Raw genomic sequence first — 27,240 nt, 5'->3', positions numbered from 1 at the left:
CATATCTGGTCATGTAGTCCCACATCTTCTTTTGATTGTACGTAAATATTGACATTTCTCTCATGTGTCTAGAACTGATCGGACCTCCTACTGAACTGGCCTCTAGACCAATGAACCGTAATCAAGTGAATGCAGTTTATTTTTGTCTTCTACGCCTATGTGAAAATTTTTTACAGTATTCAGAAACATATCGGTGAAGATGTCTCGTGCCACTAGTACTTGCACATGTTAAACAAGAGCCATAATGTTTACATACTACTTGATGAATTAATTTTTTTTTATCGTTTTCTATATTCGATCGAAGTGCTCCCACACTATTGACGTTTGTTTTCTTTATCTCTTTATCAAATAATATGAATCTGTATTTGTACCACTTTCATCTGCTAGTGCTCTATCTATTCCATCTTGTGCATCATTAATAATATCATCAATGCTAGTATAATAATATTCAAGTGGATTGAATTCATTTGACATTGGATCCATTTGTAATATTTTGTAATGATAAAATTGAAATGAAAATGAAGTTATAAACACAAATAATTATTATTTGTGAATTCAGATAGTTTTCAAATAAAAGTTGATAAGAGAAAATGAGATTATAAGTATAATGAAAGAATTGAGATTGTGATATTGAAAGATTTATAAATAAAATTGAAAATGAAAAAGAGTTGAATTAGTTTATATAGAGAAAAATAAATTAATTAATTAATTAAAAAAATTAAACACCAACTACTAGTCAAAGGTAGTAGCCATTGCCGTTGAAGGCTTTTGCCTTTGTAGGCGAAGTTGTTCTAGCTTCTGCCACGAGCAACAACAAATATATATATTTTAATTTTTTTTTTAAATAATATTGAGTCGAATCAGGTCAGTCATAGACTTAATATTAAAACTCATACCTGACCCAAAAAGCCCATAGGCTAAGCCCAACACATTGTAGTGTCAGGTTGGGCCTTTTCAAACTGAGCTTAAATTTCATATTTTGGGTTGGGCCTCCATTTGGCCTAACCCAATGAATGTGCCTACATTTGACTAATTGAGAAAATAATTACCCCATTTTAAATGTTCTTCCAAAAATCTATCCCACTTTTTCAATATACATTAACCCCTATATTATATAGACAATATATTTATATTATTTATATTTCAATACAACAAAAATTGTGCCTTCGATGTATTTATTTAAAAACTTTTTTTTAAATCTTACTTAATAAATCTGTCTATTTTAGATTAATACAACTAAGTTAGATTAGTTAAAGTTTAATTTAATCTCTTATTCTTTTATATTATTTAAAATCTCTCTTTTTATCACTTAAATTATCTTAATGTTTGATAATTAAATCTCTTTTTTCTTATTTGAAAATTTTTACCTATAAAAAATACCTAAACCAATGATATTATCTTATGCAAGATCTAATAATTAGCTAAGTTTGTGATGTGACTTTTGTGTAAGAGATTATGAGGGTAATAATTTTTTTAAATTTGATCCAATTTGATATTTAAAAACTTACATTTATAGTTATGTTATATACATTTTATACATTTGTATAACCTTTTATTTAAATGATAAGATCAGTAAAATTAGACTTCTATAAGTTACATTACCATGAGGGTTTGCCAAATTCTACTCTTCCGCACTGTGTTTGGAGTGAGGTTTCTATCATAATAGTGGTTGATCCACATGTGAAAAATGGGTATAATAGCTATTTGTCTTTCAAATTTCACTACATAATAATAAGTAAATGAGGTACCTCTTGAAGATAATTTGAATAGTAAGAAAGAAGATATCATATATAAGAGAACATGAGTTCAAATATTTTCTTATGAGTTTTTTGTTATAATAAAATAATAATAATAATAAATAAGTTAGTTATTTATAATTCGTAAATAAATGTATTCAGTTAAAGATTGCATTTAATTTGAAATGGCAGAAAATGATATAAATTTAAAGAGTGTATTTATTTATTCTTTATCAATATGAAAATAAAACACCCTTTGTTGAATCTTCTTTTGAGTAAGTTCATGGGAATGTTTTATTTCAACATAGAAATTGGCCAATCCTTTTTATCATTTTTCTTCTGTTTAATAAAAGTATTTGTGGTTACAAAACATTTTGGACAAGTCGTAGAAGTACATTTGATTGGGACTCTTCAGGATTGGACTTTGTCAATTCTTACTATTCATACACTCATCTCTGTGAAAATTCCTCCATTTTTGTGTTAAAAAATAACAACCGCTCACCTAAAATTAAATTTGATTAAAAAAATTAACGTTGTTGAAAAAACATTAGAAAATAGTTTATCATAGATTAAACTCAAATATTTTTAATATTACGATCTTATTGTTGTCAGTTTTCACCACCCTCTCTCCCATCATAATAAGAGTTGTCATTGACAACAACCTAAAATAGTCGAATTGAGAAAGAAAATGAATATGGTTATGGGAAATAGAATAGTGAAATAGCAAAAGATTGTGAAATTGATAATAACCTAAAATGGGAAACAAAGAAACAAGTGGATTCTTGTATTATTAGATCTCTAAAGATTTTTTTTCCTTTAGATTTATATTAATTTGAGGTTATATGATTATTTTAAAATAAATAGTTGAGATAAACAGTAATTTCAATTTTTGATACCATACCCAAATTTTCTTTTTCATTATCATTTTTTTATTTTTAATGAATAAAATATTATTTAAATCATCTATGAATGAAAAGGGGGTTTTGAGGTCAACCCTTGGATTTTAACATATAATTTACTAAAAACAATTATAATTCATAACACACTAAATAAGAAAATAAAAAAAAAAGCAACAGGCGAACTCCCGAAAAAGAAAAGGGAAATTTAGAATACAACGGAAATATTGCCTGTCATGTGAGCCGTCAAGTGGACTTCCAGATTGAGGCGATCTGACGACTCACATGGCAGGCAACATGACCCTGTATTGTAGCCAAATCAACTGAAATTGATTATGTACGTCAATATGACCAAAATTAGTCAGCCTTTGAAAAATCAACTTTACATTGCCCTCCTCTACCACTGAGCGTCCCTGTTCCAGTGACCGAGTCTTCTGCGGCACCAAATGCAACTTTTAAGTTGTTGCATGAAACCTTCATGCGTGTTTCCTTTGTTGGCCAAATCTCAGATTCAAAACTTGTTCTAATATATACTTCTACTGTCAAATTCAACGATCTTCCTCTAAAATCTGTGCTCAAAAGTTTGAACAAGTGTTTGTTCACTCGGTTACCCGACGAGTGTTTGGGACGTAAGTGCGTTTTTAAACTTTGATTACCAGTTTTCTCTAACTTCACCTGCTTTTCCCAACTTTCTGACAGAATTTCTTTATAATGATATTTGACGATAACATGGAAACGATCGATGATCAAGGTCAGCTTCTCGTTGGGGTTGTCTACAGAGAGTTCGAAATCATAATCGGCGTTTACTCGAGAGTTTGAGAGAGTGAAATTTGATATGGTGAGTGAGTTGAGAGTGAAAACTGGATTAATGGGATGCAGAATCGACCATGCAATGGAGATAACAAGGATAATCAAAACGAAGAACAAAACCAGTAGAATCATCAATCGCAGAACGCAGAGAGAACTCCGGCTGTGATCAGGAGGCGAAGCTCCGTTAAAGGAGGAATGCGTAGGTGAAGACATAAGAGAATGCTTCTGTTGGTTATTTTCTAGGACGTCAGAGATACAACACAAGATATCTCTGTTAAGAGATTATAAATAGAGATTGGAAGCCGCGTAGTTTCCGTTTCGTAGAGAGACGGACGTAGGAATGTCTGTCATATAATAGAATAAATGGAAGGCATTGACTAAGTGTAAAAGCAATTTCTGAGAAGCAATAAAGAAGATGTACGGGGCATACTCCCGTAGGCTTTTGCCTTTTCGGCTTTGTTTGTAAGTACAAGGTGCCAAGTTTCTGTGGAAAGTGCTGTGGAAAGTGCGGCTCATGCTCATGCAGACTCAAAAAACGACAAAAAGATATTTTCAACGTCTAATATGAAACATTGAGAACGAAGCCAAATGACGCCATTAGTGGCTACCCAATTAGGTTGAAAATTCTTTTTCTGCTTTTAACGTCAAAAAGTGATAGGGCCGTTTCCTATATAGTTCGGTTTGCCCAGTTACACTTTGACCCAGGAATCATTTTTTTTTTTAATATATAGAAAATATTCATATAAATGCAAAGATTGAAATTGAGACTGTTAACATATATCTCAAAAGACCTTGTCATCCCAGTTCACGAAGTACGTACTTTACGACTTACTTTTTTATTCGGAGGAAATCGTACTAAGCACGGCTATTCCATTTTTACCCAAACAAGAAGTTAACAAGAGAAAAAAACAGGAAACAATTAAGAGTCGGATCATTCAAAGTAATAAAATATTAATTCAATAACCTATATTTTAATAAATATATTACTTTATTTAGTTTAACAAATAATAAAAAATTCTAATAATAATTTATTATCAATAATAATTTGATTACCCATTAAATATTGAAATATTACCATATTAATTTTACTTTTGTTATAATTTTAATCTTATTTATCAATTTTTTCATAAAAATAACTTTATTTTTAATTAATATAACAAATAATATGAAAATTACATTAGAATAATTATATCCAATAATATTTATGATATTTAAATAAAATAATATCTTTATTTTTTTATTATATCTAACCGAATATAATAATTATTTATATTTATTAGAATTTGTCCCAATAATCTTTTAGTTAATCTATTTTTGTGGTCATATTTTATTAATATGACAAGTTCACTTAATATGAAATAATTTTTTATTAAATGAAGGAGATAATGATTATATATGTATTCAATAATTTTACTATTATTTTTGGTATTATCAAAAGTAATTAAAAAAATAGAATTATCAATTTTATATTCCTCAAAAATATTTCTTATTGCATGATAAATTGTAAGACTATCATACGAATATTCAAAATTTCTAAATGTAATAATTTTTTTGCATAACTGTCAATCAAAATTAATATAATGTGCAGTAGCACAAACATATTCTATAGCTTGATTTATAGCCCTCCATAAATCAGAAGTTTTTAAAATAACATCATTAAAATTACTCAATTTTCCAATAACTTTTAATTTCATTAATTTACAATTTCTCAGGATATCTAACCTAAGAGTTGACCTAAAAATTCTTCTAAATGTTGGTTGAACACTATTTTGCATCATCAATTTTAAAATTTCATCATTTGTATAACTAAAATATTGATTAGAAGCAACTATATATCTGGTCATGTAGTCACACATCTTCATTTGATTATACATGAAAATTGACATTTCTCCCATGTGTCTAGAACTAATCAAACCTCTTACTAAACTGGCCTCTGGACCAATGAACCGCAATCAAGTGAATGCAGTTTGTTTTTGTCTTCTAAGCCTATGTGAAAATTTTTTATAGTAATCAGTAACGTGTCGGTGAAGATGTCTCATGCCACTCATACTTGCACATGTCAAACAAGAGCCATAATGTTTACATACTACTCGGTGAATTAATTTTTCTTTTATCGTTTTTTCTATTAGATCGAAGTGCTCCCACACCATTAACGTTTGTTTTCTTTATCTCTTTGTCAAATAATATGAACCTGTATTCGTACCACTTTCACCTGTTAGTGCTCCACCTATTCCACCGTGTGCATCATTAATAATATCATCAACACTAGCATAATAATATTCAAATGGATTAAATTCATTTGACATTAGATCCATTTGTAATATTTTGTAATGATAAAATAAAAATAAAAATGAAGTTATAAACACAAATAATTATTATTTGTGAATTCAGATAATTTCTGAAAGAGAGTTTATAAGAGAAAATGAGATTAAAAATATAATAAAAGAATTAAGATTGAGACATTGAGAGATTTGTAAATAAAATTGAAAATGAAAAAGAGTTGGATTGGTTTATATAGAGAAAAATAAATAAATTAATTAATTAAAAAAATTAAACACCAACTACTAGTCAGAGGTAGTAACCATTGAAGGTTTTTGCCTTTGTGGCAGAAAATGTTCTAGCTTCTGCCACAAGCAAAAGCAAATATATATATTTTAATTTTTTTTTTTTTAAATAATGTTGAGTTGGATCAGGTCAACCTATGAACTTAATATTAAAACCCATAACTCGACTCAAAAAGCCCATAGGCCAAGCCCAACACGTTGCATTGTCAGGTTGGGCCTTTTTTGACTGAGTTTAAATTTCATAATTTTGGGTTGGGCCTCTATTTGGCCTAACCCAATGAACGTGTCTACATTTGACTAATTGAGAAAATAATTACCCCATTTTAAATGTTCTTCCAAAAATCTATCCCACTTTTTCAATATACATTAACCTCTATATTATATAGACAATATATTAATATTATTTATATTTCAATACCACAAAAATTGTGTCTTCGATGTATTTATTTAAAAACTTTTTTTTTTAAATCTTACTTAACAAATCTGTCTATTTTAGATTGATACAACTAAATTAGATTAGTTAAAGTTTAATTTAATCTCTTATTCTTTTATATTATTTAAAATCTCTCTTTTTATCACTCAAATTATCTTAATGTTTGATAATTAAATCTCTTTTTTCTTATTTGAAAATTTTTACCTATAAAAAATACCTAAACCAATGATATTATCTTATGCAAGATCTAATAATTAGCTAAGTTGTTGATGTGACTTTTGTGTAAGAGATTACGAGGGCAATAATTTATTTTTAACGTGGTTCAATTTGATGTTTAAAAGCTTACATTTATAGTTATGTTATATATGTTTTATACCTTTGTACAACCCTTTATTTAAATGATAAGATCAGTAAAATTAGACTTTTATAAGTTACATTACCATGAGAGTCTGCCAAATTCTACTCTTCCACATTGTGTTTTGAGTGAAGTTTCTATCATAATAGTGGTTGAATAGCATGTAAAAAATGGGTATAATGGCTATTTGTCTTTCAAATTTCACTACATAATAATAAGTAAATTAGGTACCTCTTTGAGGATAATTTGAATAGTAAGAGAAAAGATATCATATATAAGAGAATATGAATTCAAATATTCTCTGATGGGTTTTTTGTTATAATAAAATAATAATAATAAATAAATCAGTTATTTATAATTGGTAAATAAATGTATTCAATTAAAGATTGCATTTAATTTGAAATGGCAGAAAATGATATAAATTTAAAGAGTGTATTTATTTATTCTTTATCAATATGAAAGTAAAACACCCTTTGTTGAATCTTCTTTTGAGTAAGTTCACGGGAATTAGGGGTGTTCAAAAATTTCCAATAACCGAACTGAAATAGTAACCGAACCGGCATTCGAACCGAAAAATAGGTTACCCATAAAACCGGTTCGATTACCGGGTCAAAATATTACAAAAATCAAAAATTTGATTCGGTTTTCGGTTTACTCAAATTAAAAAATCGATTAACTGATAACCGGTTCAATTTTCAAATTTAAAAAATAATAAAAAATTTATCCTAAAAATTGAAACTTACCCTTTTTTATTAACATAAAAAGTCAAAAGTTTATTTACAGAAAAAAGGTTTTTATCTTTTCCTTTACTTCCGGCCTTTTCTGTAATTTTTCCTTCTTTGTCTATCTCCAAGCACCTAGCCAGCTAGTGTGCAGAATTGTTGCAGTTGTAGAGCTATCCAAGAAGCAAGCAACCAAGGCTCAACACGTCTCATCTTCTTTTCTCTTCTTTTTCATTGTCTCTTCTTCATTCTTGCTTGCATTGCAACAATCTTCACTGCCATATTTTTTTCTCTTCTCTATTCTTGCAGCAGATTTTTATCATTGATTTTGGGCTTGCAAAAAGATATTGAAACCCACCACAAACCGCCACAACTCTTATAGGTGAGTATTCAATTGTAAAGTTCTTATTAAAAGCATGAAAATTTGGTTTTCTTAGATTATTGCCTATATGTTTATGTAGATTTATATCTACTGGGATGAGATTTGTTAGTGACTCTGGCTTATGACTCATAAGAGTATCTACTGGGTTTGTGATTTGTTAGTGATTGAAAATTGATTGATTAGGGTTCTTGTGTTGTTTTGTTTTCTTTTATGGTAGTATATGGACATGTCTTGTTATGAGAGATGTTCCCAATTTTCAGTTAGTTTTCCAAGCAAATTTATAATTGATGATGTATAATTGATGATGAAAAATTGCACCATCAGTGGTTTAAAACTAATTAATTTCCAATTTTATCTATTCTCATTGGCTTCCGTATAATTAATAATATAATATATATTTCTACCATCATTTATTGAGAATAGTAGTTGGTTAAATAGTTTGTGGGCATAAAACTTGATTGAGAGCTCGTTGAATTTGTTATTCACAATCACTATATTAACATAAAAGAATAGTGTCAGTGATGTTAAACACATGCATGGACTAAGAATAGTCACATAAAGGACCAACTGAGTGAGTAAGCGAGGCAAGGCTTAGAATCTCCTCTATATAAAGCCTTTGTGGCCTAAAATATTTATCATGAGTAGCATACTTATTATTCCTTCTCACCAATCGTCAAGATGTGGAGTGAAATACATATAATGCCTAATTAATCACTGTTTTTAAAAAACTCTTTCAAAATAATTATGTGAACACCAAGATGTGCAATAAAAATGAGTTGATTTTGTAAATAGTGAAAGATTTTTAAGTTATTCTGTTACTAGCAGAAAATGAGGGGTTTATGTAGCTCCTTCAATTTTTGCAAACGTGATATCATCAGAATTTGGATTATTTTGTTTTTCTTTAACCCACAGTTCATACTTTTTTTAAATGCTTTTTGTTAGCTTTTCTATCTACTAGGATGAGATTTGTTAGTTGTTTAATGATTGAGTGATTATTAATGCCTATTAACATAATAATTTATTATTATTATTATAGATGTTGTCCATCGGCGATAACAGTGGGAATTCTGTAGCTCCATTACTAACTAAAGACCTCAAACGTGTAAGTTCTATAAAAACTAGGAAAAATGCTTCTGATATGTGGGATCATTTTATAAAAAATGATTGTGAAAATAAAGATGATGTTACAACTTCATGTAATTATTGTGGGGCTATCCTTGCATGTCCTAGCAAAAGTGGTACTAGTTCTTTACGCAATCATTTAAGTAGATGTAAAAAATATCCTTTGAATGTGGAGGAAAAGAGACAAAAGATTTTAATATTTCAAAAACACACACATGATCTCTCAAGTGGTGTTGAGGCTACTTCCACACATCCTTCACTTTACTCTTGGAAGTTTGATCAATATTTAATTAGACATGTTGTAGCAAAAATGATCATTAGAGATGAGTTACCTTTTAGGTTTGTGGAGCGAGAAGGGTTTCGTGAAATGATGAGTGTGGCACAACCTAGATTTCAAGTTCCCTCACGTATTATTGTGGCTAGAGATTGTTTTAAAATTTTTGTTGAGGAGAAAGAGAAGTTGAAAAATTTCTTTATTAAGTTCCCTCATAGAGTTTGTCTCACAACTGATACATGGACATCTTGTCAGAACCTCAATTACATGTGTCTTACAGCTCATTTTATTGATGAGGATTGGAAATTAAACAAAAAAATTCTAAATTTTTGTCCTATTTCGAGTCATAAAGGTTTAACTATTGGCAAGGTAGTTGAGAGTTGTTTGCTTCAATGGAAAATTTCTAAGATACTCACCATAACCGTTGATAATGCAAGCTCTAATGATACAGGACTAAATTATCTTAAACAAAGGTTAGAACGTTGGAATAGTAGTGTATTGAATGGTGACTATCTTCATATGAGATGTTGTGCGCATATATTGAGTCTAACTATAAAAGAAGGGTTAAAAGATATGGATGACTCTATTTTTAGAATTCGTTCCGCCGTAAGGTATGTAAGGTCTTCTCCAATGAGATTGAAAAAGTTTAAAGATTGTGTAGAACAAGAAAAAATTGAAAGTAAAGGTTTGTTGGCTCTTGATGTTGAAACAAGATGGAACTCAACTTATTTGATGTTGGATGTGGCTATAAAATTTCAGAGAGCATTTGACTTGTAAGAGCTTCAAGATAGTAAGTATCGAGCTGAGCTTAATGGGGATAAGTATAAGGGTGTTCCTACGCCTACTGATTGGGAATCTGCCCGTTATTTGTTGCCTTTTCTAAAAAATTTTTATGATGCAACTCTACATGTGTCTGGTTCTCTTTATGTTACAGGTAATGCATATATGAGAGAAATATATGGCATTGGGTTGAAGATTTCGACATGGTGTAAAAGCAGTGATCATAAATGATGTCAAATGGCTAAAAAGATGAAGGGAAAACATGACAAATATTGGGGGAATATTGATAATATTAACCTAATGTTATTCATTGCAGTGGTATTGGATCCTAGGTACAAGTTAGAGTATATGAATTGGGTTATTAATCATTCACATGATGTTGTTGATGCTGATAAGTTGAAAACAAAAGCAAAAGAGACTTTGTATGCTTTATATGAAGAATACAGTTTGCTTAATATTTCTCATGGTATGCAATCAACTGAAGAATCTCAAGGTATGAGCAATGTTGATATTGGTGATGTAAATCTTGATCTTGAAGATTTCATAATGGTTATGTATAATGAAGAAAGGGTTGGACAACAAGCTATGTAACCTAAATCTGAGTTGGATAAATATCTAGCCGAAGACATTAATGATGATAGAGACAAGAAGTTTGATATCTTGAATTGGTGGAAAATGAACTCACCAAGATATCAAATTCTCTCTTTGGCAGCACGAGATGTTTTGGCTATGCCTGTTTCAACTGTTGCATCTGAGTCAGCTTTTAGTACTGGGGGTCGTGTATTAGATCCGTTTCGTAGCTCTCTTACTCCTAAGATGGTAGAGGCTCTTATTTGTGCACAAGATTGGATCCAAGGATCACGTGAACCATTTATAATTGAACAAAGCTTGCAAGAGATAGCAAACATTGAATCAGGTAAACAATAAAATTATTCACAAACATGCATATATAATTTGTAAATTGTTTATGATACATGTTGTAAATATTATGATTGATTGTGATTTAAAAATAGTTATATTAAATGATATAATCATGAAATGAGTTATTTATATCTTATGTATTATTTGTTTTTTATTTTTTGAAGAATTTTCACCCTCGCCAACGGGAACTACTACTATTCATTTGGAGGATGATTGATACAATCTCTCTAGTCTCAATGCCATTTTGTCATCTTCGTGGTGAGTTATTCAATTCAATCTCATACTTTAGTCTCAAGTTTTTATTTCTCTATTTATTTTTTAATTTTGTGTGTTGTTCATTTAGTTACATAGTTATGGTTTACAAAATTTATTGACTATATGTTCAACATCTTGGTATGTGAAATGAATGATATTGAATTTATATTTAGGTGTAAGAGAGTTTTCTAATGCTAGTTTTTTTTTAACTTATTTTCTTGATTCATTAATTATCTACAGGTTGAAGATATTGACGTAAAGTGCGAAAAGAATATGTTACCGATCTACACTTCTTCAATTTCCTAATTTATACTTATTTTGTAAATTAATTTAATACTCAATTGAATCATATTTGTATGTATTTATATTAAATATGGAATCATTTAAAATTTACTTAACTTTAGTGTTTAGTGAAAGCTAAAATTAGAAAAGAAAACAATTTATATTAAAAACTTAATTGAAATATTAATTGTTAAAATTGGGTAACCGAAAATCCGGATCGGTTATCCAATAATTTCGGTTCGGTTATAAATCAGTTAATGTAAAAAACGGTTCAATTTCGGTTCATAATTTTTATAAAACCGAAAATTCAGTTTGGTTTACAAAACCGGTTAACCGGTTTTGTTCACCCCTTGGGAATGTTTTATTTCAACATAGAAATTGGTCAATCCTTTTTATCATTTTTCTTCTGTTTAACAGAAGTATTTGTGGTTACAAAACACTTTGGACAAGTCATAGAATTACATTTGACTGGGACTATTCAGGATTGGGCTTTTTCAATTCTTTCTATTCATACACTCATTTCTGCGAAAATTCCTACATTTTTGTGTTAAAAAATAACAATCCCTCACCTAAAATTAAATTTGATTAAAAAAATTAACATTATATCATCGATTAGTTGAAAAAACATTAAAAAATAACTTATCATAAATTAAACTAAAATATTTTTAATATCGCGATCTCATTGTTGTCAGTCCTCACCATCCTCTCTTTCATCATGATAAGAGTTATCGTTGATAACAACCAAAAATTGTCGAATTGAGGAAGAAGATGAAAAGGTTGATGGAAAATGGAATAGCGAAATGGAGAAAGACGGTGAAATTGATAGTAACCTAAAATGGGGAATAAAGAAAGAAGTGGATTCTAATATATTATTAGATCTCCAAAGGTTTTTTTTTTCTTTTAGATTTATATTAATTTGAGGTTATATGATTATTTTAAAATAAATAGTTGAGATAAACAGTAATTTCAATTTTTGATATCATACCAAAATTTTCTTTTTCATTATAATTTTTTTATTTTGCATGAAAAAAATATTATTTAAATCATCTATAAATGAAAAAGTGGTTTTGAGGTGAACCCTTGGATTTTAACATATAATTTACTGAAAACAAAAAATTATAGTGTCTATTTAAATTTATCATAACACCCTAAATAAGCAAAAAAAAGGCAACAGGCGAACCCCCGGAAAAAAAACAAAAAGGGAAATTTAGAATACAACAGAAATATTGCCTGTCATGTGAGCCGTCAAGTGGACTTCCAGATTGAGGCGATCTGACGACTCACATGACAGGCAACATGACCCTGTATTGTAGCCAAATCAACTGAAATTGATTATGTACCTCAGTTTGACCAAAATTAATCAAACTTTACATTGCTTTCCTCCACCACTGAGCTTCCCTGTTCCAGTGACCGAGTCTTCTGCGGCACCAAATTCAACGTTTAAGTTGTTGCATGAAACCTTCATGCGTCTTTCCTTTGTTGGCCAAATCTCAGATTCGAAACTTGTTCTAATATATACTTCTACTGTCAAATTCAACAATCTTTTGCTAAAATCTGTGCTCAAAAGTTTGAACAAGTGTTTGTTCACCCGGTTACCTGACGAGTGTTGGGACGTAAGTGCGTTTTTAAACTTTGATTACCAGTTTTCTCTAACTTCACCAGCTTTTCCCAACTTTCTGACAGAATTTTTTTATAATGATATTTGACGATAACATGGAAACGATCGATGATCAAGGTCAGCTTCTCGTTGGGGTTGTATACAGAGAGATTGAAATCATAATCGGCGTTTACTCGAGAGTTTGAGAGAGTGAAATTTGATATGGTGAGTGAGTTGAGAGTGAAAACTGGATTAATGGGATGCAGAATCGACCATGCAATGGAGATAACAAGGATAATCAATACGAAGAACAAAACCAGTAGAATCATCAATCGCCGAACGCAGAGAGAACTCCGGCTGTGATCAGGCGGCGAGGCTCCGTTAAAGGAGGAATGCGTAGGTGAAGACATAAGAGAATGCTTCGGTTGGTTATTTTCTAGTATGTCAGAGATACAACACAAGATTTCTTTTAAGAGATTATAAATAGAGATTGGAATGTCTGTCATATAATAGAATAAATGGAAGGCATTGACTAAGTCTAAAAGCAATTTCTGAGAAGCAATGAAGAAGATGTATAGAGCATACTCCCATAGGCTTTTGCTTTTTAGGCTTTGTTTGTAAGTACAAGGTCCCACGTTTCCGTGGTAAGTGCAGCTCATGCTCATGCAGATTCAAAAAAGGCAAAAAGATGACAAAATATTCATCGTCTAATATGAAACATTGAGAATAAAGCCAAATGACACCATTCGTGACCACCCAATTACGATGAAAATTCTTGTTCTGTTTAAAGTCAGGACTGTTGAGTGAAAAGGGCGTTTCCCATGTAGTTCCGTTGTTTACCCAATAACACTTTGACCCGAGGAATCATTTTTTTTTATATATAGAAAATATTCATATAGATGCAAAGATTGAAATTGAAACCGTGAGGATGAAAACACACGCGTGTGATTAGCTATTACACCGTTTAATAAAATGGGTATCTCCATACTACGTTCATGGCTAAGAACCAGTGAACAATTGATGGATCATTAGCGATCTAAAACTTTTTAAGTGAACTTTATCATATAAAAATACCTCAAAAGATCTTGTCATCCCATTTCACGAAGTACGTACTTTACCACTCTTTTTATTTTTTCTTTCTTCAGAGGAAATTGTACTAAACACTGCTATTCCCATTTTTACCCAAACAAGACGTTAACAAGAAAAAAAGGGGAAACAATTCAGAGCCGGTTCATTCAAAGTAGTAAAATATTAATTCAATAATCTATATTTTAATAAATACATTAATTTGTTTAGTTTATCATAAGTTTTTCAAATAATAAAAATTTTTGATAATCTTCTACTATCAATAGTAATCTAATTACCTATTAGATATTGAAAGATTATAAACTAATCTTAATTTTGTTGTAATTTTAACTTTATTTATCATTTTTTTAAGAAAAATAACTCTATTTTTAATTAATATAACAAATAATATGAAAAATACATTAGAATAATTATATCCAATAATATTTATGACATTTAAATAAAATAATATCTTGATATTCTTGTATTGTATCTGACCAAATATAATAATTATTTATACTTATTAGAATTTATCCGAGTAATCTTCTAGTTAATCTATTTTTGTGCTAATATTTCACTTTTATTACTCTAACCAAATACACCCTTATAGTTAGAGCAACCTTATAAATCGAGAAGCAAAAGCATAGATATTTCTAATTTCAGAAAACTTCAAATTTTGATCAAGTAGCATTGTTGATGAATGAGATGAACAATACCACGTTATTTACTCTCCTGACTTTTAGATGCAAGGACAACTATAACAAAGAAGATCCCCCATCCAAATAGTTTCTTTAAACCTGTTAATGTACATCAAAACTGAGATCCACACTAAGAAAAATAACAATTATACATAAGCAAATGCTAACTGCTTAAGCTCTTGGAAGAAATTGGTTAAGAGATTCTATTTGCCTTCAACTCATCCGAGTGAAGGTAAATTCTAGCCATAGCTATGCATTCTATCTTTATTTCTCCAGAGATTAATCTAGTTTAATTCAGCCAAGAAGAACCATGGAGAGCCCTCATTAACAATTTCACTGAAACTTAAATACACCACATACTACATTTTATCAATAAATTTTGCTCAAAGACAATATCATGTCATCTGTATTGTCACTATGTACAACAGAAGCACTAAAAGAATTATAAAATGAGAAGAGGAGAAACATCAGATGTGATTGTTCCATTTAAAAATTCAAGTGTAACTTGAATATGCAGAAGCATGACAAGAGCTAAGCATTACTATTGCAATATCAATTAACTGAAAATAAAAACAAGCTTACCATCAGACATGATGTTTCATGAATTCCGTCCACATTCCTCAATCATCATTCCTTTAAGACTCCTTGCTAACCAGATAGCTGTCTCTCTTGGGGAGACCTTGTCTTTACCGAAAGGCTTCAGAACAACTGCAAGCTCTTCCAATCTATTTTGCTGCAGCAACTCTGCTGATAGTTCCAAAAGCCCCTCAAGTGCCTCTGCCCTCTGCCTGAAAGACTTAACATCTAAGGTTTCCTTTGCTGGAGTTTCCTCTTCCATCATGGGGGAGTATGGTTTTGTTTGCTCAGAAGAATTAGATATTAGAACTGAGGTGGGATATCTTACATCCATTTCCTTGGTACTTGAATGATCCGAAAGACTTGATTTCAAACTCACAGCATCAGAGCCATTAGATGATTTAAGGGCCACAGGGGAGGTCATGTTTCTCATTTCCAATTCATCCCTAACAACGTTTATAAGCTTCCCAACATCAACATTTTGAACTCCCATCTCCACAGTTTCCAGTACCTGCTGCTCACTCCCAACTCTGAAACTGCTGTGCCTTATAACATGTATGACATCATCAAAAGCAGGAGAACGTTGTGCAGTAGCTGGACTTTCCAAAATAGTTCCTTTCTCTAGCTGCAAACTGCTTTGACTATTACAGATAGGTGGAGGAGCAGAAGCTGTACTTTCTGCTACCGAAGATAGAAGTTCCCCTAGACTAAATTTTTCATCACTATTATTAGCTGCAGATGTTGGATTTGATTGGAGCAGTTTATCAGGCCTACTACTGGGCTTGCTTAGAGGAGAATCACCAATAGTACTAGGCCTGCTTACAGAGTTATTATCGGTAGTACTAGGCCTAACTATAGGGGTAATATCAATACAACGGCTTATACTGGTATTATCAATGGAACTAGGCCTGATAATTGGGGTAATGTCGATAGTAGTAGGCCTGCTTACAGGTGTATCATCCATACTACAAGGCCTGCTAAAAGGGGTTTCCTCTTTACAATCAAATATTTCTTCAGAACTCTGAGTGGCTGAATTTGAGCTCACTTGCCCATCAGCAACTGTATTCTGAAGATCTGAGACAGCCCCCAAGATTTCATCCGAGCATGTAACAGTTTTATGATCAAATCCATGGTTTTGCCCAGACATCTTTCCAGGCATCTCAGATAGCAAAGAAGTAGGTGAGCAGCTGCGTGGATGTGATTCTAAGGCACCTGAGTGGGTTACTGTAACATGATCAGTGTCTATCTGTTCTGCCATGTCAATAGGAGTTGTGGCATCATCACAAATCTCAAATGCATGAATTGACACTGATGATAAGACAGAATTGCAGCTATCAGTTTGCATTGCTTTGGAAGGCCCAACAACAGCTTTCTTGGACTCATTTGAGTTCTCCCTATAAACATGAGTTAAGAGACCATTGGGCAGTTGATGAGGACTTCCCTCAGGCTCCTGATTTATCACAGCTGGAGCCAGTTTCACAGTGTTGCTCACTGTGTTTGGAGAGTCAATTCCAGCTTGCCTAGTCCATCCAAAAAATGAAGTTCGTCTAGCGGTATTGGAAGGAGTTATTTGCCTTGGCTTAGCAGGGAGTGCATCTACAACATGTTTCATCGGACCAGGAGGAGGAACCCCTTCATGTCTAGGTTTTGTCTTAGGAGAGGAGTCAATAGAAGGTAACTGTAGAGATGAATCGTGGGAGGAAAATCAGTAAACATGTCAATATAATATAGAAAAGAGATACAGAAACACAAACTAATGATATACCTGATGCTTTAATGGATTTGATCCTGGCATCCGTTTTGCAGAATCAAATACTAATTTTGCTTGTGTAACTGCTGGTGTATCAGCATTAGATTTCAAACCAGGAGAAACAGCATTGGGCTTCAGGACTTTGGGTGAAGCCTCTGTGTTACTTCTTTGGGATGGCACGCCCACAGCCTTTATACGATTGCCTCTCATTGGGGAACCATTTTCTCTAGATTTGCCTTCTTTCAAAGCCATCATTATACTTTTTATGGTCTTTGGCTGCTTAGATTCAACATTGGATCCCTGTTCACTGAGAGAGGGTTTCATCACCCTTGTTTCGTCCATCTTGACAATGCAAACATCAGAGACATGTTCTTCTTCACTTGATGGAGGCTGCTCAGACCCATCATCATCATCAATGGAAATTAGATCTGTGTCAGTGGCTTTACTTTCACTATTGGACACCATTCTTTCAGTGTTTCTGTCACTTGAAAGAAGACTATCTTTATCGCTACTTGAACTATTACTGCTCTGGCTTTCTGCCATATTCTTCCTAGATCCATGAGCAGTTGAAATAGGCTTCTCTGGGGAGGAAGTTGCAGGAGGACAGAAAGTTGGCCTGTATTGATCAATATAATGCTGCAGGTACGGGTGCTTTAAAATTTCTGATGCCTGGACAAAGTTTAAATTTAAACCATTAAGATGAAATTCAGCTTATCTTAAAGTTGACACAGAGTGTTGGAGAATGCTTACACTTGGCCGATGCTCAGGGTTCTTTCTTAACATGCCTTTGATAAGAGTTTTCCTGTTTATGCAAAAAAATAATCAATTAACATATTTATAATGCACTTAAATATTGATTATCCACAGCAGGTGATGAGGCAATACATGAAAAAGAACTGGTCTTGTGGCCAAAATAATCGAAATCCCTCCCCTCCCCCAGCACAGAAAAAAATAAAATCAACACACAGATGTGAGCAAGCATGCAGCATGATCCCACAGTTTACCATCACCACCCAATTTCATACCAAAAATCAAATGCCCAGCAACCACCATGGTAGATCATTGACCATAATAATAAAATCCCACTAATATTTCATGTATATGTATAGAGGCAAGAATGATACACTTCATTACAGCACATGAAAACTTACAGTGATGGTGAATAGCATGAAGGTAAAGGGCCAATTGAGGAACGGTTTATCTTGCTTATCAACCCTGCCATATCCTGAACAGGGAAGTAGAAATGAAAATCAGGTTAATTGAATAGAATTATTAACATGATCAACAATGGCTTTAAAAAGCAGCCAACTACAGAGAGCCTTTGCAAAGAGCATATTAATACACCACACAACATTAGAGGTAATCAAAATACAAGCGTAAAACTTCAATGAGTACTTTTCCAATTAGTTTCAAATATAATAAGAGTATTTTCATATTATTAACAAATGATGAAGACCAGGATATATGGCTGGCTATCAACTAAAGGATCCATAAGAAATCTTACAAAAGCTTTGAAAGCAGGGCGATGAGCAGCCATCTCATACATGCAGCACCCTGGTCAACAAAAAATCACTTTAGCCATAGAACAAAGCCACAAATCACAAAGAAGCTCTAGAAAACACATACCCAGAGACCAAATATCAGATTTGAAACCATAAGGAATGTCAGCAAGCAGTTCGGGACACATGTAATTGGGAGTTCCAACCACCTGCATCAAAAATATAAACCATTAATCTAGCATTGCAATGCAGATATTGGTTGCTCTGATCACAGAAAGATACTGCAAGTTATGAATTCATTTATAATAAACTTTCATTGTTCATAGGTGAATCTCTGAGCATAAAAAAGGAACTTTCTCAGACCATGACTGGATACTTTCTAATTTCCATATCAAACTATCATCCCAAGCTGAAAGAATATATAACTTGGAAGAGAAAACATGATAGAACTCAAACTTTCTAAGAGCAATAAATATTACAAAAAAGGAGAGATTCTCATATAGCACATACTGAAGATGCCAGGTCATCTGCCTTCAAAGTCTTGGCAAGTCCAAAATCCCCTGAAACACAAACCAAAAAAGAACAAACTCAGCATAGTAACATAACAACCATATCAAGTGAAGGACCCAATTTTCGCCCAATGAACATAAAAGAAAACTCACCAAGTCGAACATCTTGATCTTTGGTAAGAAAAATGTTGGAACACTGGGGACAGGGAACTTTATACATCAGACCATAAAATCTTTGGATGAAAAAAAAGATAAGAGCTAAACAAATAATCTAATTCATAGACATACTTTTAGGTCACGATGAAGAACAAATTTCGAATGCAGGTATTCAACTGCTAACACAAGTTGTGTAAACCACTTGCATAGTTTCTGGAAAACGTTCACACACAAAATAAATAAGTTCACACCAAAAGAAGTACTTCAATATACATATAATCATCGCCAAAAAAAAAAAAAAAAAAAAAAAGAATAATAACAAAAGTACCTCCTCAGGGAAATAGACCCCATTTGATTTTTTCATCAACTCAGCCCTGTTACAAGATTATTCAAGAACCACATGAACATACTGCATAAAATAGATCAATAGAAGAACTGGAAAGAAAACAAGTTTTAATTTTAGCTTCTAACTCACATGTCTCCACCTTCACAGTATCCAGTGACAATGCAAACATAGCAACCCTACAATTACACATTCATAAATCTTCTCGTTTTATAATTCAGCTCAAAATGAAAACTGAAGGAAAAGAAACACTGACTTACTTTCTCAACCCAAGCTTCTTTAAACTCAACAATGTAAGGGTGCTGAATTCGTGCAATAAGACTCATCTACATTTCAGTTAACAGTCCATCAAAAAGACGATAAATCAAGAAACAAAACGCAAAAAAAAAAGAGACCAAACAAATAGATCACTACCTACATTACACCTACCTCTTGATGAGCTGATCTCCTGCAACGCTCCGTTTGTCTCGCTAACCGAATCTTCTTCAATACATACCTGAAATCAATCAAATATCCAATTCAACACAAACCTTCAAATACCACAGGCATTTCAAAATTTTCAAAAAAAAACGCATTTCTTCAACAACTAACTTCTTCTTCTCGGCCTTGTGATTCACGAGAATAGCCGCACCAAACGCACCACGACCGATCTGCTCCATGATCTCGTACTGATCCATCCGAGACTCCATTGCTACAATCAAACTAGCCAGCCAGGCTATAAACACCGGATCTTCAAGTAAAATCTTCCAATGCGTGAAGCCGAAGCGCCACTGTTTCGATCATGGATCGTCAAATCATTTGATTCTGCGGTCAATAAAACAATTCCGATTCTCGTCTTTTAATCCCGATGCGATTCAATGCTTTCCACTTCTCTTTTTCCTCCCTACTTTTTATCGTATAACTCACTTCACTCTTCACTCTCATTAACTTTTTTGTTTTTTTTAAATATGAAAGGAAAATTGTTTGTGCGGGGAGTAGTAGTTGTAGTAGATTAGAGAAAGTTGTTATTTTGAGTGAGGCTATGCTTATGGGTATACGCCGACAAATCCAGCTGTGCTGTGAGTGAGTTTATTTCAGCTCTACTGCTTTGCCTTTAAGAACACGAGATTTTCTTGTATTTTTATTTATTTGTATTGCAATATTAAGATTAATATTAAGAGTGATTAAAATTTTTCTTACCCAAGTTTTGGTATGAAAACAACTTTCATCACTGGATGCATAAATTCATTCTTTGTTTTCGTGTGTAAACATATCACATGACCAATAAAATTGGATAAAGTTATAATAAAAAAATAAAATATAAATAAATAGGTGGAGGAAAGAAGTCCAAACTTTCATTGACATGTTTAAAGGGTCGAGTCAGTCTATGGGCCAACTCTCAAAAAAGTAAGGTCTACAAGATATGAGATCCATTATTTTATGGGTTATGTCAAAGAATTATGGTTTACCCCACAAAAAATAAAGAAATTTAAATAATAAAAATATATATAATATTGTGGGTTAATCTATTAAAAGTTTATAGAGACACAATTCAAAGGTCTTAGTTAGTTGTGTTCCAAGTCTTGCCATGTTGTAGGTCGACACAATCGACAAAGCTTGCCCTTTTGGCAAGCTATGGCATGACACGCCTTGAATTGTGAGCATAGCAAACCATATCGAATATGGTCTAACATGGTCCACACTCATCTTTATCTCTTACTGTTGCCACCTCTTATTTCCTCTCTCACGTTCTTGTGATTACAATATTTCTTTTTTTACTTTTTTAGGGCTTGTGGTGGTAGATTTCATATTCGATTATGTTTGGGAATTTTCTATTTTGGTTGGTGGAATGAAGTGTTTGGTTTGTATTTATTTTTGTATTGTTATTTCTTGGATTTGGGTTATGAATGTGGTGGTTTTTTTATGATTTATTTAGTGATTTAATTCAAATTCTCTTAAATTTTCTTCTATCATATGGCTAAGAAAAGAAAGGAAAAGTGACAAAGAATTCAGGTGAGTCAAAGATTGCACCTCCTAAGTTAGGTCAATGGACTTCCGCTTATGGGATCAAGTATTGGAGAGGAGAGGTGAAAGAAAAGACTCGGAATAGATTAAAGAATATGTCAATATCAATTGAATGAATGGCATTAACTATGAACTCGAATATTTTGGTATTTTTGTTTCTTCAAATGAAATGATGGGTTAATCACTTGATGTATTGGTTTATATAGTGACAAATGCAAAATCCATTATAAGATTACCCATTTAATTTTGTTATTACTTTCTAAGTAATAAGGAACTATTGCTATAAAATTAAATGATAGCATTCAATGTTAGATTAGGGTTAGGATGATGTGTGAAGGTGGTCTCATAGACTTAACAAGGTGAATGAGTTAAAATAAAAGATTTTACACATTCAATGGAGAAAAAGTGTCTTCCGACAAAACCATAGGTGAAAAATGATAATCAGTTTAATATTGTAATTTTTGGATATTAAGATTTCAAGTATAAAATATAAGATTTGAAAGTATAAATTTTTAGTATAAAGTTTATATGGTTTTACGTTATTCAATCTCAATAACTATTTTTTTATGTGTGATTTTCTTAAAATTCATATCATTTGGTATCAAAATCACTATCACGTAGTTCATATGGATGTTGAACCTACAGAACATGATGATATATTAAGATCTCATATTAGAAAGTATAATGATATATTAGAATCTCACATTGAAAAGAATGAATTTTTATACATCCAATGTAAAATTTATATGGTCGTAAACTCTTAAATCTTAATAACTAGTTCTTAAAGTGTTATTTTTCTCAAATTCGTATTATTGGAATACTCTTACGTTTTCAATTATAAATATTTAATTTTCTAATCAATTTTTTTAGAAAATAGAAAGGGAACATGCCCTTTGGGCCGGTTGATTTAGCCTGAAGGGTTTGTCAAGCTGGCAGGGCAAGATTTGGTCGACCGAGCGTTGTTGACTCCGGCAGTTGTGGATTATTATTCTCTGATATCGGCTAACATGCGCACATGCTGATGCGGAAAACGAAACGTACATCTGAGTAGAGGGCTTAGGTGGCATTGGACCCAACAGGTTGGCCTACGTAAGATTTAGTTGTGGACTTACACCCTCTCGTATGCTATGTCGTCTTCTTCTACTTGGAAGATGGTTGGCTCTTCTCTCAACCCTTCATCAATTTTATACTGTGCATCACCATGTACAGTGAGGCATAGTGACATGATAGTATTATTTCAACCATTTCAATTAATGGCTTCATAATCCTGACCCCAATCTAAATATTTTATAGGCCAGATGACTATTTCCCATCTAAGATTTAATGAGAGGACAAATTCTTATCTATTGAATTTGAAAAAAATAATAATAATTTTTCACTTATATATTAAAAATTTTAACAAATTAGATTACCATTGTATAAAATTACTGAAAAACAAAAAAGTCCCCCAAATAAATAACATATTACTCTCAAAATATTAATAAATAATTTTATAACATAATTTATATTAATTTTAATTAAAAATATAAAAATTAATTGATAAAAATATAGATATGAGTGTCAATAATATATAAAGAAAATTATATATTTTTAAAATAGTAGGAGTTTTTTCAACTTTAGAAAAAGTTTGAGGTGTTTTTAACATTTTAAAATTTTTAATATTTCTTTTAATAGTTTCAAAATTGAAAATTATATTTTCAAAATACACATAAAATAAAATATATATAAATATTATATTACAAATTATTGATAATATATTATATTTTCAAGATATAAGAGGTGAATATGATAATTTAGAAAATAAGATAGGAAAAATATTTTTTACTCTAAATAACATTTAAAAAATAATATTAACACTTCATAATACATATATATTATAATATTAATAAAAAAATATATAAATATCTTTTAACTGATAAAATTAACAGTTAATTTTAATAAATGAGTAAAAAATTAACTTTATTTCAAACTTCAGTGGAGGGGAATCTATTGTTTCATCAAATCTTGGGTGGAAAATGGGCCTATTTTACACTAATTACTATTGCCCTAATTCCAAATTTAACGCATAAACTGCCAAGGAATCTTAGGTGGGTAGAGAGTTGGTGAAGAAAGAAGATAGAAAAGGTGGAATCTCACTTTCGGTAGTACTGATTAATGGATAATCAAAAAGTAATGATACCTATATAATTTTTGTGTATAATTTTATGTATAAATAATATCATATCATCATATATTAAATAATTAAAAATTAAAAATAAAATAAAATTTAATTATATGATGATGTATTATTATTATTATTTATATATATAATTTTATTATTAATTAAATTGTCAGAGTCATCTAAACAGCCAGGTAATTTTACATTATGTAAAGCTCTCAAGAAGACGGTTGGGACGCAGTGCTCTTTCTGTTTACTATTAATTAATGCTTGAACTTTCTGGTTCCCACTTACGCTTTGGCGGTATTAATTTCAAGGTTCGACAGTGATAGCAATTAATGGCACGGAGAATCCTACATGGGTTTGAAGAGAAATCTCGCCTATAATTTTGTACTACGAACTACACCCTAACTGTCTCTCTCAACTGTGTGAGGAGCATATTAATTAGTTGTGTTAATATAGGAGGTTTATTTTGTTTTATTTTATTTTCTTCTAGAGATTTTAGCATTTAACCCAGTCACTTCTATTTTTGGAAAGAAACATATATAGATGAATTTCATTAGTAGTATATATAATTCGATTTAAATTATAAAAATTAGAACGATTTGTTTAAAAATTTTGTTTTAATTTGGTTTATAAATTTTTCAAACTTTTTTTTTAAAGTTTGAACGGTTTTTAAATTAAACTAAATCAAATCATAAATTATATTTTTTAATATATATATATATATATAACTATATTTGATAAATTTTAATAATATTTTTGGCCTTTTATATTATAAAATTCTTCATATAATTTTTGGAACCTTAATATTGACTCTATCCCACATCTTGTAAATAATTAATTCAAACTGTGTTACAATTTTTACAAGTGATAAAAATAACTATAAAGAGTTGAAACTATCATATTCTTGCTTAAATAGAAGAAGGAATACAAATTGTCCTACATAATTGATATATACAAATTAAAGGAGAAAATCAATCAAAGGAAAACCTAGGTTATTAATGTGATAGCTATAGTTAAAGGTGTGACATGCATTAATTATACATAGTTAGTGGATTGGCAACAATGTCTCTATCTTTATAAATGAAGGAGGTTGATTTCCCTTTTTTTAATTTTTTGGGTGGGTAGAACAGGAGGCAGAGTCCAAAATTAAAAAAGAAAATAAAACAAGGGGAACTCAAGGTCCCCTCAAATCACAATCTAAGATCTCTTAAAGTTTATAAGAAACCTCAAAAAACATAAAGAAAACATTTGTAAAACGTAGAGTCTTTCTTGTAATTCAATTAGCAACACAATTTACTTCTTCGATATAATGAAGAAAATTTATATTCCGATTTAAAGATAACATGCTAATAATAAGACTAACATTAGGACCAAGATGAACATGGCGAGCAAGGAGAAGCAAGTGGGCACATTTAAGGCATGTTCAGCTACAAATGATAGTAAGTGATAATTCATGGTTGAATATTAGAAAAGCTGGTGGTCCTTTGCTTCAAGTTACTGCAATTTGGAATACCTGAGCACATGCCTAGCTTTACGCATTAACCATGCCTTATAATTGCTGCCTTTTTAAATCTATAAATGTGTATTATTAACATGGTTTTATCTGTTGGATCGATCTTCCAAGTAATTATAAGTATTATTAAATTGGATTCTAATCTGGGTATTTTGCAATTTAATTATTAATTTATTAAGCTAACAAGATGTCAGGAGAAATAAGACAAAGGAAATCATTTGCTGGCACCCATCCTCACGGAGAAACCACGTGGTCTTGTTTTCTCGTTGGACTTTTGCATGAATTGCATGTTTGTTAGGAGTGGAAGAAATTATGAAGGATTTAACGTATTTTGCTAATTTAAAAATACTTTATTTCATTCATGTCCTACCATTTTTTTGTCTTCTTTTTATTATAATTATTATTTTTTTAATTTGAATTCTTAAGATTCTCCACGCAATTCATCATACCCAAAATTTCTTAAATTTCTAAACGGGCAAACATGTAAACCCATAAAATCAACCTACATGGCAAGAACAGAAGACAGAAAAAAAAAAAAGAATGAATGAGAAAAAAGAAAGTAAAGAGAGAAAAAATAAAATAAATAAAGAAATTAACAATTAATTATTGTAAAAAGGTAATAGTGCCTATAAAATGTTTGATAGGTTTGGTACTATTGATTTTTTTTTTTTAAAGCCAGTGACGACTATTTATCACTCAAATTTTGATAAGTTATCGAAGTCATATTTATGAGATTTGAAAAATTTAAAATTTTAGTTAACTATTATTAAAATTTTTTATTAGAAATAAGAGTAAAATTATCATTTTACTAATAATATTTAAAAAATAAAATTTATTATATTTTATCTCTAAATTTTAAAAACTATCAACTTTACTTTTGTCTAAAATTTTTTTACTTTAAAAAATCACAATTTTCTCCACAAACCTAACGTTTTTTCTTTCACCCGTCTGGCCACCATCACTGGTGCTGATAACCTCTTCTTTCCACCCTAAAACATTAGTCGCCAACGCAAGATGAGGCATGAATACCTCCCCTCTCTAGATCTCTTTATCATAGACAAAGAGATAGAGATCTTTTCTTTTCCAATGAAGAGATCTAGAGAGGAAAAGTCATCGATATCGAAAATGGTGGTTAGAGAGAAGAAAAAAAAATTAGAAAACTTTAGATGTAAATAAAGTTGTTGGTTTTTAAAAATTATAGGGAAAATATAATGAATTTTATATTTTTTAATATTATTAGTAAAATAACAATTTTACTCTTACTTTTAACAAAAAATTTTAATAGCAATTGATTCATGAGTGGGGTTTTAGATTTTTTAAACCCCGTGAGTATAATTTTGGAAACATATCAAAACTTTGGTGAGAAATAGTCCTTTGGCCTTTTTTAAATATATTTTTCAACAACCGTGGATTTTTTAAAAATAATAATGAATATTTTGAAAGATGTATGAAATCAACCCACGACAAAATTTCACTAATAAAGAATGTAGATTTTCATCGTCGACATAAATACAACTCTTTTGAAAGCCTTGTTACTTTTTGGATAAAGAATTTCCCAACTTATGTTTTAACTTGATAAAAAATCTAGAATTCAATAAATAGAAGTTTGTAATCTGATTTTGGTTTTTTTTCCCTTATATTATCATTTTTTTTAATTAAATATTTCAATTGATTGACAATTATTATATTAAATATATTTTATAAATAAATTTTTTTAAATTAAAAAAAAAAAAACTGACTAGCAAACTCACCAGCAAGTAGTCGTGGTGGTGGCGACCCCCATTACTAAAAAACAAGATATTCTTAATATCCAATAGATGAAAAATAATTTGAG

The 27,240-nt window shown here is 30.9% G+C and overlaps 3 protein-coding genes across 3 annotated transcripts; all 3 read right to left on the bottom strand.

The window, feature by feature from the left end:
- Positions 1-2,989: 2,989 nt before the first annotated feature.
- Positions 2,990-3,655, bottom strand: LOC123208546. Its single transcript, XM_044626076.1, has one exon. It carries the CDS (start codon positions 3,653-3,655, stop codon positions 2,990-2,992), a length of 666 nt encoding a protein of 221 aa, XP_044482011.1.
- A 9,237-nt stretch (positions 3,656-12,892) lies between these two features.
- LOC123208545 lies at positions 12,893-13,539 on the bottom strand. Its single transcript, XM_044626075.1, has 2 exons — positions 13,173-13,539; positions 12,893-13,086 (listed from the first exon to the last, which is right to left on the bottom strand). The coding sequence occupies exons 1-2, from the start codon at positions 13,537-13,539 to the stop codon at positions 12,893-12,895; spliced, it is 561 nt and encodes a 186-aa protein (XP_044482010.1).
- Positions 13,540-15,229: 1,690 nt separating this feature from the next.
- LOC123209710 (serine/threonine-protein kinase Nek5-like) lies at positions 15,230-20,790 on the bottom strand. The gene is made up of 14 exons (XM_044627840.1): positions 20,317-20,790; positions 20,155-20,221; positions 19,986-20,051; positions 19,858-19,904; positions 19,711-19,756; positions 19,515-19,595; positions 19,380-19,422; positions 19,228-19,277; positions 18,845-18,926; positions 18,723-18,772; positions 18,370-18,443; positions 17,969-18,020; positions 17,234-17,887; positions 15,230-17,146 (listed from the first exon to the last, which is right to left on the bottom strand). The coding sequence occupies exons 1-14, from the start codon at positions 20,412-20,414 to the stop codon at positions 15,491-15,493; spliced, it is 3,066 nt and encodes a 1,021-aa protein (XP_044483775.1). The 5' UTR covers positions 20,415-20,790; the 3' UTR covers positions 15,230-15,490.
- Positions 20,791-27,240: the final 6,450 nt, after the last annotated feature.

Source organism: Mangifera indica, chromosome 2 (genome assembly GCF_011075055.1).
Source record: "Mangifera indica cultivar Alphonso chromosome 2, CATAS_Mindica_2.1, whole genome shotgun sequence".
Lineage (NCBI taxonomy): Eukaryota > Viridiplantae > Streptophyta > Magnoliopsida > Sapindales > Anacardiaceae > Mangifera > Mangifera indica.
Note: the sequence above shows the minus strand (reverse complement) of the source record. Positions and strands in the feature narration are given on the sequence as shown.